The sequence below is a fragment of the Panicum virgatum genome, chromosome 3N, assembly GCF_016808335.1.
Source record: "Panicum virgatum strain AP13 chromosome 3N, P.virgatum_v5, whole genome shotgun sequence".
NCBI classification, from domain to species: Eukaryota; Viridiplantae; Streptophyta; class Magnoliopsida; order Poales; family Poaceae; genus Panicum; species Panicum virgatum.
The window spans coordinates 65,594,883-65,612,168 of NC_053147.1; the positions used below are offsets into that span (position 1 = coordinate 65,594,883).

The 17,286-nt window shown below is 45.0% G+C and overlaps 1 protein-coding gene and 1 pseudogene across 3 annotated transcripts; one reads left to right on the plus strand and one right to left on the minus strand.

The window, feature by feature from the left end:
• Positions 1-327: 327 nt before the first annotated feature.
• LOC120666830 lies at positions 328-7,749 on the plus strand (annotated as a pseudogene). The gene is made up of 7 exons (XR_005671894.1): positions 328-481; positions 1,008-1,495; positions 5,434-5,680; positions 5,893-6,041; positions 6,125-6,415; positions 6,601-6,789; positions 7,325-7,749. The product of XR_005671894.1 is annotated as a flowering locus K homology domain-like (transcript).
• Positions 7,750-11,430: 3,681 nt separating this feature from the next.
• Positions 11,431-14,441, minus strand: LOC120666831 (protein WRKY1-like). 2 transcript variants are annotated; one of them, XM_039946805.1, is made up of 5 exons: positions 14,281-14,441; positions 13,036-13,970; positions 12,817-12,942; positions 12,103-12,254; positions 11,431-11,986 (listed from the first exon to the last, which is right to left on the minus strand). In XM_039946805.1, the coding sequence occupies exons 2-4, from the start codon at positions 13,836-13,838 to the stop codon at positions 12,110-12,112; spliced, it is 1,074 nt and encodes a 357-aa protein (XP_039802739.1). In that variant the 5' UTR covers positions 13,839-13,970; positions 14,281-14,441; the 3' UTR covers positions 11,431-11,986; positions 12,103-12,109. The 2 variants fall into 2 exon arrangements, with proteins under 2 accessions (XP_039802739.1, XP_039802738.1); XM_039946804.1 differs by having other exon boundaries at positions 11,431-12,254.
• Between the last annotated feature and the right edge of the window lie 2,845 nt (positions 14,442-17,286).

Sequence of the window (17,286 nt, forward strand, 5' to 3'; positions counted from 1 at the left end):
ACTACAGTACCATAATTGTAGAGATTGTTTTATAATTAGACTTTATTTAATACCACTAATTAGTGGTCAAAAAAGAAAAAAATTTCTTACCCCTAACCAAACACGGCCATTGCTTTTCCCTGTCACCCTGTACGTTCAGGTGTGCGTGTACTTTTGAGCTCCTGCGGAATCCGATGAAGCAGAGGATCCCTCGCCCCACTCTCTCCGGAACCGGGGCTTTGGCTCTGGGACCCACGAACCAGCAGCCGAACGGCCCAAGAGCAGCCTGTGGAAGAGGGACATACTAGGGGACCAAGCCGGCTCGGCCCATGGGCCGCGCGCACAGCTGGACAAGGAAACGTAAGGCCGGCTTAAATCCAAACCGAACCGCACGAGCACACTCCCGTGCTCACCGCTCAAAACCCTCCCCCTCTCCTCCTCCCACTCCGGCGGCGGCGGCGGGGCCTCTTCTCCGGCGAGGCCTCCTCCTCTACACCACAGAGTACGCTCCCACTCTTATCTCCCCTACTCCCGCCCCCTTTTTGCACACGTACGCCGTCGCGTGCTCGCGCGGCAGCCCTAGCGAGCGCAGGCGAAGAGCTTCGAGAGCGGCGGCTAGGGTTCCAGTGCGCGGGGTGCCCCCTTGCGCTCGTGTGCATAGGCCGCCCTGCTTCTATAGGCGCTACTGCGTCCGTACGGTGGGCTCGATTTGTTGGGCCGGGTTGGGGGTCTTCTCACAGCTCTGCTGTTGATTAGGGTTTAGTGTCTGAGATCTTTCCCGTATGCTACATGCCGAGGCGTTTTGAATTTGTTGGAGCTGCAGGGGAAATGGGTTTCGTGGTGTGCAGGCCGCTGGTGGATGGGCTCGGGTTAATTAGGATGTTAATTCCGTGGTTGGTAGTTCAGCTGGTTTTGTGCAGTGTACGCACTGCCTTAGTTTCTTTTTCCACCTCCTGGTTCCTGGAGACTACATGCATGTTTCAGAGTTATTCCTCTTCAATTGAACTGAGCTTGTTGCATGTTTCCAGAAAACATGGATGTACCTGTTGAGGACCCTGTGGAGAATAACCTGGCTGGAACTCCTCCTACCCTTGGCAATGAGGAACAAGCCAATCCTTATGCTGATGTGCAAGAGAAGCTCAATGAAGAACCAGAAAAGCCGTATGATGGGGAATCCAAAGACCCAAAACCTGATGAGTTGGGGAACTCCGAGCATGCGGATGTGAACAATGAAGATGCGGGGGATCTGAGCAAAGAGGACCAAGCTACCCCCATGCAGCAGGAGCCTGCCAATGTCTATGTTGAGGAAGCTGGGACAAAGCAGCAGGGTATTGTGGTGCCTGATGAACAGAAATGGCCTGGGTGGCCTGGAGAAAGCGTATTCCGTATACTGGTTCCTGTCACGAAGGTGGGTGCTGTCATTGGGCGAAAAGGAGATTTCATCAAGAAAATGTGTGAGGAATCCAAAGCTCGCATTAAGGTCCTCGAGGGCCCACAAGGCGTGCCAGAAAGAGCTGTAAGTCTTTCTCTGTCTTCTTTAGCATGGTGAATTGCTATTACTAGATATTCCTCAGTCAGTATGTCAGCAGAGGCATGTTGAGTTTTTGTGTGAAGACCACTTTCCTTGTTTCCTACACCATTAAATATGTTATATGCTGTTACTTCAAAGGCCTAGACATGTAGATAAGATAAGTTACATGCTGGTGATTTGTTTCTTTTTTATGGATACTTGCAATTGTAAGGCTTCCATACTGACATAATTTAAAGGCCTGGGCATGTAGATAATTTTTTGTATGCTGCTTGTAGTTGCTATGGAAGCCTTACAATTGCAAGCAGCCACCTATACTGTGCTTCTATAAGTGATACTTTGTGAACATGGTCATTTGTGGATCTCAGATAGGCTGTTGTGTGTTGTCTGGAAGTGCTGGAGTTGATTTTAACATGTAACTTGTTATTTGGATGTGCAAGCCTTTTTGAATCTGAAAACTTGCTGGGAATTATAGAAATGAACAGGAATTATTTATTGAAACTTTATGCTGTACAGTGTTATTTGCCATACATCTGCTGCTGCAGATTACGTAGCCTCTAAGTTATTGAGTCGGGTCTTTTGCTTTCTTTTTCCGTCTGAACAGGATGCTCTTTTAAACATTTTAAAAAAAAAGTTCAAACAGTTTAGGTTAGTGATCAGGTGCATATATTGCTCCTGAAAATTGTCATTCCATTATCACTGCTAACTCTAATGCAATTTTATATTTCTATGAGATTTGATCATCTAAGTTATTACAGTAAAATTTGTATAATATTAATAAAAAACATTAATGTAGCAGAAACCTGCCTAGAGAATGGGCTACATGTATGGTGCAAATAGTTAGGGAAAAATGTTGAACATATATTTTAAGTGGAAAAGTGAAATCTCCAACTCCATTTTTAAGTTTGCAGTGGAAATAATTGTGGTGTTTTTTACAATACTGTATCAAGAAATGTTTGCATGCAACCAAATGAGGGGGGGGGGGGGGGGGGGGAGGGGTTACCTCGTGTAGATGCAGTATAACCATGGTTTTTAAGGCGGAAAGGCGAGGTGCGGCGAGCGACCCCCTTCCGGACGCCTAGGCGAATAAGGCGCGCGGCGAGGCGACGCCATATACATACCCTCATCTAGAATAGAGGCAGCACAAACATGCACCAATATACAGTCACTTGATCTCCATACCCACCTGCCAAGTGCTGCTTCAACCTTTTAATCCCTCCATGAACCATGGTGTCACAGAGGGTACATGTCACTTGATCTCTGTTTTCAAGGTTTGCCCAGTAGCCATACTTTCAGCCTGGATCATTAGACCTTGCCTTCCTTGCTTTATTAGTTTTTGGATCATAGTTCTCATTGTTGACTGAGGGTGGACTAGCCATTGCTTGCTGTTATCTTGTACTACATAAAAAGAACAAAAGCACAAATTACAATTACAAAAAGCACTGACATTAGACTAATCAAGTGAGCAGTGAGCACATGGTTCAAAGAAGTGGAGCACTAACATTAGACTAATCAATTGAACAAGCACAACACAGATTTAAAGACTAAACTAGAGACACAGGGCACACATGGGATTAGGAAAGAATAATTAAACAAAATGCACTACACAAAAGCCAAGCAAAAGGGAGGCATGCAGCAGCAGCACACGCGCATGCACATGCACCAGGCACAAGCAGACAATGCACACATGGGCACACCACAAAAGCCAAGCAAAGGACATCAGTCTAGCATAAATAGATGCGCTACTCTAGCATAAGCAAAAGCAGTGCACATGCAAGGCGCACATGGACAGCAGAGCAGAGCACTAATTCCAAATATAAGTAGATGCGCAGCCTTGCACTCTGACCATAAACAAAAGCAACTGAGCAGAGGGAGGGAAGAGGAGAGGCAGAGGTACTTGTGTCCCTGTGATGCAGCTCCAAGAAGGGGTGGCGACAGGGAGGCAGAGGTGGGCACGCCGGAGAAGAACTAGGAGCTCCTGGGTGCGGGAGTTGAGGGAATCCGCCCGGATTGGTTGGAGAAGAGGAAGAAGAAGCAGATTGATTGGAGAAGAAGGGGCTCGAGCCACGGATTGGAGAGCAGCCACGGCTAGGTCAGAGTAGAGCGCCGCCGGAGAGGATTCCAGGTACCGGCGGCCGGCTGCCCTCTATCTTTCCCTCTCTATTTCCCTCTCTCGCTCTGAATCCCCGCCCGTGAGATGTACTCGCGGCGGGAGGTGTTGGCGCGCGATTTCCTCGCGCGCGCAACTCTGCTCTGTTTCCCGCTTGCGATTCCCGCGCGCGCCCTTTTCCCCCGCGGCCCCGCGCGCCCCCATCGCCAAATCGCTCTGCGGCGCCCGCCTCGGACGCCAGACCCGCCTAGGCGACGACTGAAGACGCCATATCCATCGATTTCCTGGCGCCCTGGACGCCGCACATTTTTTCTCGCCTGGACGACTAGGCGACGCCTAGGCGACGACTTAAAAACCATGAGTATAACAATAGAATTGAACATCAGATGGAACAGTGGCTTTGGGTACCTCTTATAGATGAATATAACACTAGAATTGAACATCGGATGGAACAGTGGCTTTGCCAAAAATATTAGGGCAAAAATGTGTCCATTAGTGAATGTTAGTAATGTTTGATCTGTGCCTGTAACAGATGGGATTATGGGTAGGATACATGAATGTCCTTCAATATAAAAAGAAGATCCCATCAATTATCAAATGGGTATACTGATTTTGACCAGTCCAGTATTTATATATGTGAATGCAGATTAAAATAGAATATTATGGCATGGTTCCTTTCTTTAGTTAACTGTATATTATGAGACCAGTTAAACACATATCATGCTTCTAGCCCTATAAGTTTGTGCATAAGTAAAGGAACTCTAAAAATAAAAAGGAGCAGATTATTAGCAAAATGGCATTCAAGCACAGAACATAATAGTGTCAATAACAATAACAAACTAATCTTTGCAGGTTCTCACTGCTGTCTAAGGCCTCAAGTTGAGTCATTTGTGTATCCAAATTCCAAAGTAGACGTACAGTCATGGTTACCCAAGTGCAGTGTTGTGCTCCTCTCCTGAACATATGATTTAAGTCTTTTGAATATTGGATGAAGATCCCAGTCGAGGAGCTGCATATATTGTCGGTAATTCCATGACCTGTTTGAGTTTTTGACCAGAAGGGCATCAGTTGGTTAAGCAGTGAAAGACTAAAATAGTGTAAAGAACATAAAAGAATGATTCTAAGCCCTAATCACTTTCTAAACAATGCTCTAATACTTTGAGAAAATAATATATAACTGCAAAAAAATAATGTAGAAGTGCATACACTTTTTAGATATTAAAAATAATTCGCCGCTTGAGATTTCCTCTTATATTTTGGCCGAGTTGACTTTTTTGCTGAACCAGTGTTTTAACTTAACAATATGATTTATGAAATGTTAAGCAAACTATACGACATACGTCTAAAACAGTCGCATCATTTTTGCTCTTGGGGTTAAGAATCGCATATGATATAGATAAATATTAGGCCATCTGTATCCCAAATTCCAGTATACCCTTAAAAGCAAGTCTTACATGATAGTTAAGGGAACTTATTGCTGCAGTAAGGATGCTTCTAAAATGTATAGATCATGATTTCGTTTAGTTGGCATAGGAGCATGATGATACTTATTGTTATAGCCGTGGGGCAGCAGGGATATTGCCTCACTTGTGTTGATGAAGTGAGTGTATATGCAATGTTCCATTGTTACTTCATACAAAAATGTGTGTCTAAGAAAATGTAGTTGAAACCCAGCTAAACGGGTATGGATATAACCACTATCATTCTGTTTAGTTACCGCAGGATGGAACGACTCCTTATTCATTTCCTTTCATGAGTCCTTGTGCATTTTTTGTACCTATTTGCTGACATTTTGATGCTGTTTTCCTGTTTAAAGGTAATGATTTCAGCAAAGGATGAACCTGATGCAGTGCTATCTCCAGCTGTCGATGGGTTGCTTAGAGTTCATAAAAGGATAACTGATGGTTTAGATGCTGAAACTGATCAGCCTCAACGAGGCACTGTCACCGCTGGGCCTACAAGGCTACTGGTTCCAGCTTCCCAAGCTGGAAGCCTGATTGGCAAGCAAGGAGGAACTATTAAATCCATACAAGATGCTTCAAAGTGTGCTCTCCGAATTCTTGGTAACGCTTTACTTCTTTGCCTGTTATGAGTCATCCTTGTGTCATGGGAAGGATTTACCATATCATGTTCTGCTTATACAATACAGATTTCTGTAGTTCTTTTCAATTGTTTTAGTTAGCCAAGGAGATATCCATAGTCTGCAATTAACTTCACTTGAAGTCTCCCATGGCACATCAGCCATTTCACTAATATAGTATTTTTTTAATCACAGAGAATGTTCCTCCTGTGGCATTAAATGATGATAGAGTTGTTGAGATACAGGGTGAACCTCTTAATGTTCACAAAGCAGTGGAGCTGATTGCAAGTCATTTGAGAAAATTTCTTGTTGACCGCAGTGTTCTCCCTTTGTTTGAATCCCAGGTAAGTTGTATTCTTCTATGCAGCCTATTGATTCTGCAATGAAGTATTTGGTAATCATAAAACATAAATTGCCTTCTTGACAGATGAAAGCATACAATGTGCACAGAGAGCAACCTATGCCACCTCCTCAGCCATGGGGTCCCCCTCCACCCTCACCCTGGGGTCATCCACCAAACCTTCCTCCTGGTCCTGGTGGCCCAGGTTATGTTGGGAATCCACAATACATGCCTCCACGACCACAAGACAACTATTACCCTCCTCCTGATATGCCCCCTGTAGAAAAGCAACCACACTATGGAATTTCTTCATATGGGCGCGACGCACCTCCAAGTGCTCCCTCAGGGAATCAGCACCAAGCACATGGGTCTTCTCAGGTTAGTTTCTACACATTTGACCATTCTTGGCATGATGAATTATTTGCATCCCTATCTCATATTAAGTTGTTCTCATGTTAAGTTGTACTTAACTTTTTTTCTCATGTTAAGTTGTACTTAACTTTTTTTTGGTAATTGTGATTTTACTTATTACTTCTTTCAGTAATTGAAATTTTACTTAGCAGGTGACACACAGCATGCAAGTTCCTCTTTCCTATGCAGATGCTGTGATTGGAGCAGCTGGTGCCAGCATCAGCTACATCCGCAGGCATAGTGGCGCAACCATAAGTATTCAAGAAGGTGCTCCTGGGGAGATGACAGTGGAGATAACAGGAAGCGCCTCACAAGTACAAACTGCTCAGCAGCTGATCAAGGTATTTTTCTGTCTTACATTGCATCAGCAATTTAGCTCATATATGATTTGACAAAATCAATTTCCTAGCTTCTGATATTGTGTCATTCACTCATCGATGCCACCTCACGAACCGGTCCTAGGTTGTTGCTGGCCATTGATAATTTGATTTATACTGTCGGTACAGTTTCTGGGGGCACACAAACGACTTTTCCTTGAATGCCTTTCAAGAAATGAAGCTTTTGTGAATAGGGCCATATGTACCAGATGGTACATATATAATTCAATGAGAAAATCGGAAATCATGTATTGATATTTTGACTAGTGTAGATGTTGTCATTTTCCAAGTTAACCTTTGCTAATCTACCATCACATGCCACTGGCTGGCAATGTTGTCAAGTGTCGGTGTAGAGGCTGGAATACTTTTCCTTTATCTAAAAGAACAAAATATACAAGAACTACAGATGACCTTTTAATTTGGTTGACTTGTTCTCTGTCCATCGCACTCTGCAACTCATCTTTTCTGTGTAACTGAACAAGATACTCTTCTCTTGCAGAATTTCATGGCTGAAGCTTCTCCCCAGGGCCCACCAGGTCCTGCTGCACCCGCTCAATCTGTTGACACGGGCTACAGCTCTTCTTACCCACCATACGGCGGAGCATCATACGGATCTCCTCCAGGCAGCGCAGCTCCAGGCCCACACAATGGAGGAAGCTATGGCGCTGCACCATATCCGCCGAACTACGGATACTAGTTGGAGGGAGAACTTGGTTTCCTAGTTGCAGATCTTGGGGAAAGGGGGTATTCAGGTTTTGTTTGCTAGTCACCTAGTCTGTTCATGTGTTGAGAACGAGGTCGTTAGGATTTCTGAACTAGCTTCTGGTGTTGTAAGCTGCTTTCTGTTCCCAATGCGCGTACGCTCTTTCTTTGCTCTGTGGTTGCGTGAACTTACCATTAATCCAGTATTTCCATATTCGCAAAGGGTGGCGGTAGTATTCCAATGGTATTTCTTTTTCCTAGCCGTGGTATTGAAAGAAACAGCTTATGGTGCTGGTGGTGTGACTACCTATCACAAGGACGGATATGCTCTGAACCTGGCTGAGCATAAATATTCTAGCACCCATGATGCCATATTGCCATGGAAGAGGAACAAAGAAGGATAAATTGGTAGGCGGTCATTAGTCAAGACCTCGTAGTCGAATCAACAAGAGCATCTTGGAACGGCAAAGGTAAAGCCCTACCTTTCCGACATTTGGTCCGGAGACCTGACACTAAAATTGAGGATAGTCTGATGAGGCTGCCTGCAGCTGGGGAATAGGGAAGAACAAGATGGAGATAGCCTAAGAGCAGTATTATAATAAGCAGATCGAATGTTGAGTTAGAGGAGAGAGAGAGCCAGAGAAGGATAGAGAGAAGCAGTTACAGCTTGCTTCGACATAAGACCAAAAAAATTTTGTGCAAGAGACAAACGAGTCATATATTAATGAGGAAGAACTAACTATTATACGAGTGAGTTGAGAGATAAGTTACAAAGATCTTTACAACCAGCTATATTATTAACCTTGCTCAAGAAGTTCTAATGATATATAGTAGTTAATGTCAACTTAGAAAATCTAGTTAGCATGCTCAGCTTGGAGATTGGCTACCGTGATTCAGATTGCAAATCTAGGGTCTCATTCAAAGGCCGTTTCAATTGCAATGTGGGCATGTGGCTATCCAACGCGCACTCGGATTTGGGTTTCAAGTCAGAAAGTTGTCCAGATGATTTGTTAGAAATTTGTTATTTTTATATCTCACAAACAAAGTCGAGTTTGGACAAGATATTTTACAAGATTGTTTATCATCATATCATCTACATGTATGCTTTTTTTGGGTGAATTTAGACGACTTTTTTGATGTGGTTTGCACGGGTTTTCACGAAGTTGTGGTTTGCACTAGATATGTCCCCCATTTTTTTTATCTAGATTTTCTACAAGTTTGCACGCAAGGCTTGACTTGCGCGAAACTGCTACCGACCCCAATTGACTTCCTTTCAGTGGACTGTGGGCCCGAAGTTTAGCCTTAGGCGGCACGTTATGCGAAAACTTAAACCCAAAGGAGTAGGACTGCCAAGGACAAACAGTAATTCTTGCTATGATCACTGCCGGCTCCTCACTTAACTTGATGCATGCAATAGAAATGCTTGGGTATTCCTTGCAAGACACATTTGAGGATGAGTTCCATAAAAGATGAGAAATTATAGCGCCCCTTGGGTATTGGTTTCCTGCTTATATCCATTTTGGTGAAAGGTCACAGCAGGATATGCCAGCCCTTGATCATTTTGTCGCCTGGAGAAATTATATATATGTGATGAAAGTACAGACACATAGGTGTAGAAGAAGACTTATGCCAGACATGAAATGTTCTGTCAGACATAAGTAGCTGTCAGTGGATCCAGCCCTCGCATTTCTCGACTGTGCATGCTGCTAGGATGTTCCAATCGACTAGTAATACTTTTCTTCGTTTTTGCTTGTCAGTGTCTTCATCATTAGCAAGCTAATGGCGACAGCCGACACATGGCTTAGTTAGCCTGTTCGGTCCCTCAACAAGATCTATGATAAGAAAGGAATCAAAGTAAAAAAGAAGAATAAGAAGCTGTATCTTGTAAACTACAGTATAACTGTATAAGGGCAATAGGGCAGGAATTTCGAACGATTTATGAGGAAATTATGCAATTTGCGCCGAGTTCGTATAAAGGTGACTGAAATTCCAGTGTTCTAAATAGGTTCATGGAATTGGATGCATAAAAGGGAATAGAAAACATGGGATGGCCATAGACATGTTCAAAAAATAGAAGGAAAACAACATAAAGATGGTGTCTTGCACTCTTGCTTGGACGTCAGAATATTCCAGAGCTGATGCAAGGCCATTGCTTGAAGCTAAATCTCCTCCTTGACCTCAAAACACCAGCAGTACTATGAAACTTTGATTGCAGATCTTGACAGAAATCTCTCACCAAGATCCCACTTTAAATTCCTTGTACGAATTGTTGGCTCTCCCAGATTAAATCTGTATGGATAGGCAAGGAATTTAAGTGTGGTTGACCATGCAATGAATCATCGGTTGGTGACGCATTTTTGTCCGGCGAGCTGCTCCAATAATGGAGTGTGACTAGTTTGCCCCCACAGGACAGCCAGGGGCTTGCACTCTATGATTATGTCCGGATGACTCCACCGTGAGCGTCAGCTAACGTGTTCAATTGTCAACCTCTTGTTGAGAGGCACCAAAAGCGAAGAACATGGGACTGGAAAACTCTAAGACTAAAACGTTTCATAAATACTTTTGTTCTCATGGGCCCACAATTTTCTTGACAAAAATAGGACCATGACTTCCACAAAACTGACAAACTTCTTCATGAAAAGGCTCCAGAAAAAAACATTTCTTTTTTGTGTACACCATGAAAGAGGTTTTAGTTAGAATCTCTGATATAATTTTACCTTTTTTATACTAAAAAAAAGATAAATTGTTAGACTTTCAATCACCGTCTAGACCTGTCAAGAATGCTGATGGCACAAATCTATGCCTAAATCATTGACATAGAATGCTTTACACAAGAGCAATAGTACCAAGATGGCAAATCACCACGAGCCTTACCACGGGGGCATGTACGGCGACGAGGAGGACGAGAGGCCCACTATGGGAACTATCTGGATTTGGCGTCAGGTACGTTCGCAACAAATCTAATTTTGTTATTCATTGTTACATGATGTATTAGCGCACTTTTAATTTTACTTATTCGGAATGCAGAGGTCCTGGGCACATGCGCGGGTTAGACGCGCATATCCTGAGTTTGTTTCGGAGCTCGACATGCTGACGCCCGAGGACGTTGTCTGGGAGCCTTACAGCCCAGAGGCTGTGGCTACCCGTGCACCAGCAGACATGTCTTCGCACTGCTCCGCGAATGCGAGCCTGTGGCTTACTTCCGCCGTCCTGGTTTATGACATCGCGGTGGAGGTATATTGCCCCTGGAGAGTCAGGAGACGGTTTGGGCAGCGCCAGGAGTTTCCGGTGCCCACCGCGTTGGAGCGTGTCAGTCGCCAGGACCACAGGTAATTATGAATGAACTTGGCTCATACATTCGTGTCGAATCTAACGATTCTTCGTGGTCCACTTTGTAGGTTGTCAAGGAGTGGCTTGCCGTGCTCTGATGATTGGCTCACCAAGATCCAGCCGTGGGTGGACCAATGAGAACAGGCAGACGAGCTCTTGGTCCATCCAACAGGACCACACACAGACAGCTCCTTTAGGGCTTACCTCACTTGGTACTTACCCCGGACTCGGGCTCGTCTGGTTTTTGTTGACACTCACCCGCAGCCACACCAGGCGAGGCCTCAGGATGGCTATGGCCGGCACCACGTGGAGGCACTAGCTGGCGCGGTGAGTCTCTTGATCATATTTGCATATATATATAATCATATTTATAAGATAATTCATGTGTTTGTAACTGTACCTTTACTGAATTGATGCAGCTTCGCCTTTGCAACATGGAGACGGACTGCTCGACTTACTTGACGAGAGTACGTGCCGGATCCCCAATGACCCAGTTTGAGCAGATAGAGGCATGGTCGAGGCAGCGTGATCAGTTGCCTGTCAATCACCGTCTAGACCTGTCAAGAATGCTGATGGCACAAATCGATGCCTAAATCATTGACATAGAATGCTTTACACAAGAGCAATAGTACCAAGATGGCAAATCACACCAATAACTTGCACCTTTCATTCTCGAAGGCTTACACCTCGAAAACCCATATGATCCTAACTTGTCAGCAGTCAGTACGGACCACCTTTGATACTGGAATGTTACTGTTGTCAACAAAAGAGGTGATGATCTTTCGATAAAGCTAAAGCAACATACACAGGCAAGTCATCGCAAGTGAACTTGTGCACGCTAAAAGCCAATCCGGCCATCCTAATCCATCCTTGCATGATGCTCAGTCGTTCACTTCTTTTCCTCAAATCTTTGCTTTCAACCCCTTCAAACTCACTCGCAAAGCTCCCCGGTCGCTATCAAATGCCAGATTTTCCTTTCTTTCCTGCATCATCTTTCAATTATTTGTGCCCCAACTCACAAGATAGGTGAACAGCTTGAATGTCCCCACTATAGCATCTCTAACAACATGTAGCTCAGGAGGGACCAAGCAGCTCATCAGATTCTCAAATAGCTCTATGTCAATAACTGCTGCAATCAAAGATCAGTAGATCAGCAGACCGAGTTTCTAAATGATGACCAGCTTGGCCATCCAGCAAAGGCATGGCCTGCACTTCATGTGTGGAGTGTGGAGTGCTGAGTTTTACTGATTCTCTAGGTTTGGGCAGATTGTGCTGGCAGTCGAGTATGGTTGTGCTCGCCTTCGTAAGTCACAATTAGCATAGCTGGGTCATCTACGCAGCGCTCAACATGCTTCCTTGCCGGGCAGCCCCTGACACTGCTGCATTTGTAGTAACCCCTGCATTGGATTAAAGTCATCAGCACGGGGAGTCTCATGCTGAGACAAAGAGAATATGTGAAATGGGTAAGCAATCAGCACCATGTGCTTTCTTTCATGGAATAGCTACATTTTCCTATCATCCAGGGCAGACATTAAAGCTTGACATGGGGTAGGGGAATGAGCACAATCAAGAGAATGATGTAGATAGGCTAACATGGCATTCAAATGCAAGTAGCAACTACTAGGTCCCCCATGATAGATCCTTCGTTTCTCACAAAATGAGTACAAGAAAGAGTAGAACCCTAAGATATTCCACTAAGCTATATTTAATTGTGCTAGCGACTAAGTTATCGACAAGCATTGGTTGCAGAAGCACTTGGGAGTTACGAAAAGGTAAAGTGGAGAGGATGATCCACCAAGCACCAATAATATTCTACAGAAAAAGGAGCACCCTGGGAGCTTGATACAGATATGCCATCTCTCATGGTACAACAAGGGGAATGATGCATCAATTATTATGACTGAAAAGGATTTCATATGCATTTTAATGTTAGTTGAATATTTCTTGTTCAGTTCATACCTTGGGTGAGGGGAACCCTTAATCGGCTTCTGCCCATACTTCCGCCAAGAGTATTCATCCGGAGGTATATCAGCAATTTTATTGCTAATTGCTGGCACTTTTATCGACCTCTTAATTCGCAATTTCCTGCCGAAACGAGCAGTGTAATCAGACTGAGTTATATCCCACCCAACCGAAGATAAAGATAAGAATAAAAATCATTAAAGGAACATAACTTACCTCCTCTTTGAGCAATGGCATCTGCCGGTAGTGGCACACTTGCCTGTTCCATCCTGCCCCCTACCTGTGCACCTTCGCTTGGGCGCACGGTTTGCATCAGCTGAGTCACTTGCCACAGGCGCACCAACCAAATGGAATGGCCGCTTCCCATCCAAGCTAGCCACACTCCCATCCATACTCAAGGATGACATGAATGACCTCGCAGATGACATCGTCCCAGCACCACCACTGGGGCTAGGGCTATCAAACTTCAGACTGATCCCACTATTGCTCCTCTTGAACATCTCAGCCTGCAGCTTCTGCCGGGAAGGCTGCTGGTGAAATGGGTACCGATGTGCAACATTCCCAATCTGAAACTGCACCGACAACGGTTGGACCATCTTTGGAGCTCCAAATGGATGTGTGCCGCTCTTGCTGCTTGAGCTGGCCAAATCCAGCCCTGGTGGGTCTGGCGCGCCACTAATCCGAGCACGCAATTGCGCATAGCTAGTAGATGGAGATGGAGCAGCAGCAGTGCTCGGCATCAGCTCCGACGGGGTATCGCTGATGCTCCCCAAGAGACTCTTCAGTGTGAAGGACCCCGCAGGTCTGCCTCTCCTGGAGAACCTGCCCCTAGCATGCCCACTGCTACCGCCATTGCTGAGGAGGGCGGTCACCTTCCTGAACTTGGCGCAGGCTTCACCCGTCTCCGAAGCTATGCTCTTGAGCAGGGCCGGGTCCTGCTGCTGGGACTGGGAGAGCAGGGCCAGCACCCGTTGGCAGCTCTCCACCGCGGCCCTGTTGGCCACCTCCACCTCCTCCATGGCTGAAGTGGAGAAGCAGCTGGAGAGGGGGTGAAAAGAAGCAATCCGTTCCTGAGCTCCTCCAAGCTCCTCTCTTCCACAACCTCGGATGGAACCTCAGCTCCTTTCAATTCTCACGAACAGCAGCAGCACCTGCACATCGGAATCAGGTAAAGGACGCAAGATAAGCAGATCTCCTGGAATCTCACGGAACTGGGAACTTGTACAGGAAATCGCGGTGGCCAAGAAGCCACCCATTCAGGCGGATAAGAAACGAAATAAAATGTCCGCCACATGGAAACAGTACAGGACCCGTTGCGCCAAGAACTAGATGCGCCAAAACATGGGCGCCGGTCGAGGTTCCACCACGCACAGGCTGACAGGCGGCGGCCCAAGAACGCGCGGAGCAAATCCGGCCGCTCCAGGAATCACAGGCAGCGAGAGGCTCAGGCGGCGAGCTCACCTGCGCGCGGGAGATGGGAAACACCGTGCTGTCGGCAGCGGCGGCGCAGTACATCCCTGGCCGCTGCAGGCCCGGCGAGGAGGGATCGAAGGGGGCGGAGGCGGAGAAGCGGCTGCAGCAGCTGAGAGAGAGAGAGGAAATGGGGAGAGCGGGGGCGGAGGTATATGAGGGCGAATTTGCCGGATTCGGAGGGGTGTTTTGGGAAAGCGTCGCTTTCGGTTGGGACCTGGAGTCAACAATGTCAAAGACAGGGGTCAGTGGTACGGTCTGAATTGAAAAAAGAATAAAGAAATACTCTAGCTATGTACTAGTACTTAATACATGTGCCTCCTAAATACGGGTATTATTTTATTTTTTGGAAGAACTACATAGTTGGGTTTTTTTAGCCTCTCTTCTGGATACAGCTGTAGAATCTGTTCATGTGCAACTTACACCAAACCTACACACAAACCACGCTCACACCACACGTACACAAACAAACCTACAACTACACTCAGACTAAATCGCGTTTTTTGTGAGATCACCGGGTCCATCCAAGACTCCGTAGGTGACGGACGCGTCGTAATCCCTTTGTGTCTCCACGCGTGAGAGGCAACGAAATTCTACGGGAACCAACTATTCCCGGTGGGAAATCCCGAGACGAGCAGAGTTCGAACCCGCGACCGGTGGCCTCCGCACCTGGAGAGCACACCAACCGAGCTAAGGCTCCGTCCCTACGTAGTTGGGGTTGCAAGAACAGCGAAAAGGAGTAAGGCCCTGTTTAGTTGCATTCAAAATTCCAAAATTTTATAAGATTTCCCGTCACATCGAATTTTTCAACGCATGCATGAAGTATTAAATCTACACGAAATAAAAAACTAATTGTATACTTTGTTTGTAAATCACGAGACAAATCTAATGAGCCTAATTAATCTATGACGGGACAATAATTACCAAATACAAACGAAAATACTACAATGTTTTACACCCTAAAATTTTTGCAACTAAACACGGCGTAATCAGTTTTCTCTCTTTGTAATAGCATCTAAACTCTTCTTTGTAGTAGCAGCTGCACAGCTAAAGCTGCACGTGCTCCAGCATTACACGTTGTAAAAACTCTTTTTCTATCTATTAATATAAAAATACGCAGCTCTCCTACCTATTCCAAAAAAAAAACAGCGAAAAGGAACAAGAGAAGGAGCGTAACCGACATGTTGCCTAAAGTGTCACGCTAACATTTTCCGCATGTCTTCCTGCTCGTCAAGGAAGGTGCTTATATTCGTTTTTCGGCGAAAGGAAATGGAAATATTTATCTAATAATTTTTATTCGATAATGTTAGTTGTGCTACATCATCATAGAGTATCTTAGTTTTTGCAACATAGTTTAGTGATTTTGTATCCCGTTTTTGTAGCATTTCCATGTTCTTGTTAGAAGTGATGTATATGCACACTTGCTACGAAAAAACAATCTTCTTAAGTACCACGGTAGAAAATTCCAAGGGTGATATATGAAATAATTCTCCATTCCGCGCTATTTCAAGCTCTTATTGAAATGATTGTGAATCCGCCGAGCAAAAGAGAGAGTATTTATTGGTGAAGTAGTTTTTGCCATGGAAAGAAAATGGACCGGTGACAGGACCAGTGGGCTAATACGGTTCGCCAAACCCACCGGCGAACCAAGCCGGCGATCTTGTTCGGTTTTTTCCTATGGGTTTTCTTATTCCAAGACTCTGCGACGTACACTACAGTTCTGTTGATGATTGATGACAGGTCTAGTTTTCAAAAAAAGAAAAAGAATGGTGAGAGGTCACGGGACCGTAGACTGCACAGGAATGACCGTTGAAGAAACGGACTGCCCGATTTTTCTTTCTCAGCACAGCAGGTGAACAGGAGAGACCGCTGCATGCAGTGCAGCAGGCTTGTCCTGGCCGGTGGGCCCCGTCCCGGTTACGTTTCCACGGCGGCAGGAGGCAGCATCTCTCGTGAGTGGCCCCACTGGAGGCCGTTCGGGTCGGGGCCGGGCCCCGTGGGCCCGTTGCGGGGCGCGCGCAACAGCGCTGCGGCGCCGCTGTTTGACTAGTGTGTGATGGGCCGATTCCATCGGCGGTTCGGTGGTCGCCTGCCGGTCGGACGGCCCCACCACCACCAGCCTCTGACTGCGAGCGCGCCTAGAGATGAAAGCATACTGTGAGCACCGGACTGGAGAGGTTATATGGAGAGATTATCAGTTAGCTGGTTCATTGGTCCAACTGTAAAGAATCTGATGAACCGCTGGTTCAATAGTTTCGGATCAGAGAATTGAACCGTTCACAAATACTTTCAAATCGATGCAATATCATAATATATGATGGATAATTAGCAATATATAGTTGACCACATGTACGAATAAACAGTCAAATAACATAATTAAATAAACAAATTCAACACAAGTTCACAAAAGATGTGTCTTAATTTAATAAATTTAATATGTTTTTGTGCTCTAGAGTTGTTTTAGGGACATATATAAAATAAATATGCATGAAAAGATAATAATATATGTAGGGGTGGTAAAGGTCATATTTTTTTTCTAGATAATCTAAGGACCGGGTCCTAAAAGGATCGGATTATAATTTTATTCAATTTTAAGCTAAAAAAATTAAGGGCCAACTAGAATTGTGAAGAAAGCATTAGGGCCATGATCCATTACCACTCCTAAATATATGTAGCATTTATGAATTAGAAAAGTTTTATTTTAAATATTTACCACTGTAAAACAACCTCTAATGCTAAAATGAAGTTCATCATTGCAACGAGCTCATCAAAATAATCAAAATGAATATATTATTTGTCTAATTTGGAGCTCATATGAAGCTCATATAAAAAGACAACCCGGTTCAATTGAAACCGGCCGGTTCACAAGATCCATAAAAAATAAGGTGGTCTAATGGTTTTCATCGATCTGATTGTAAGGACGATCCGTAAAAATGAACCGAACTGCTATAATCTCTGATTTGGTCTTTTAACCGTCAAACCGTGTTCGGTCCGATC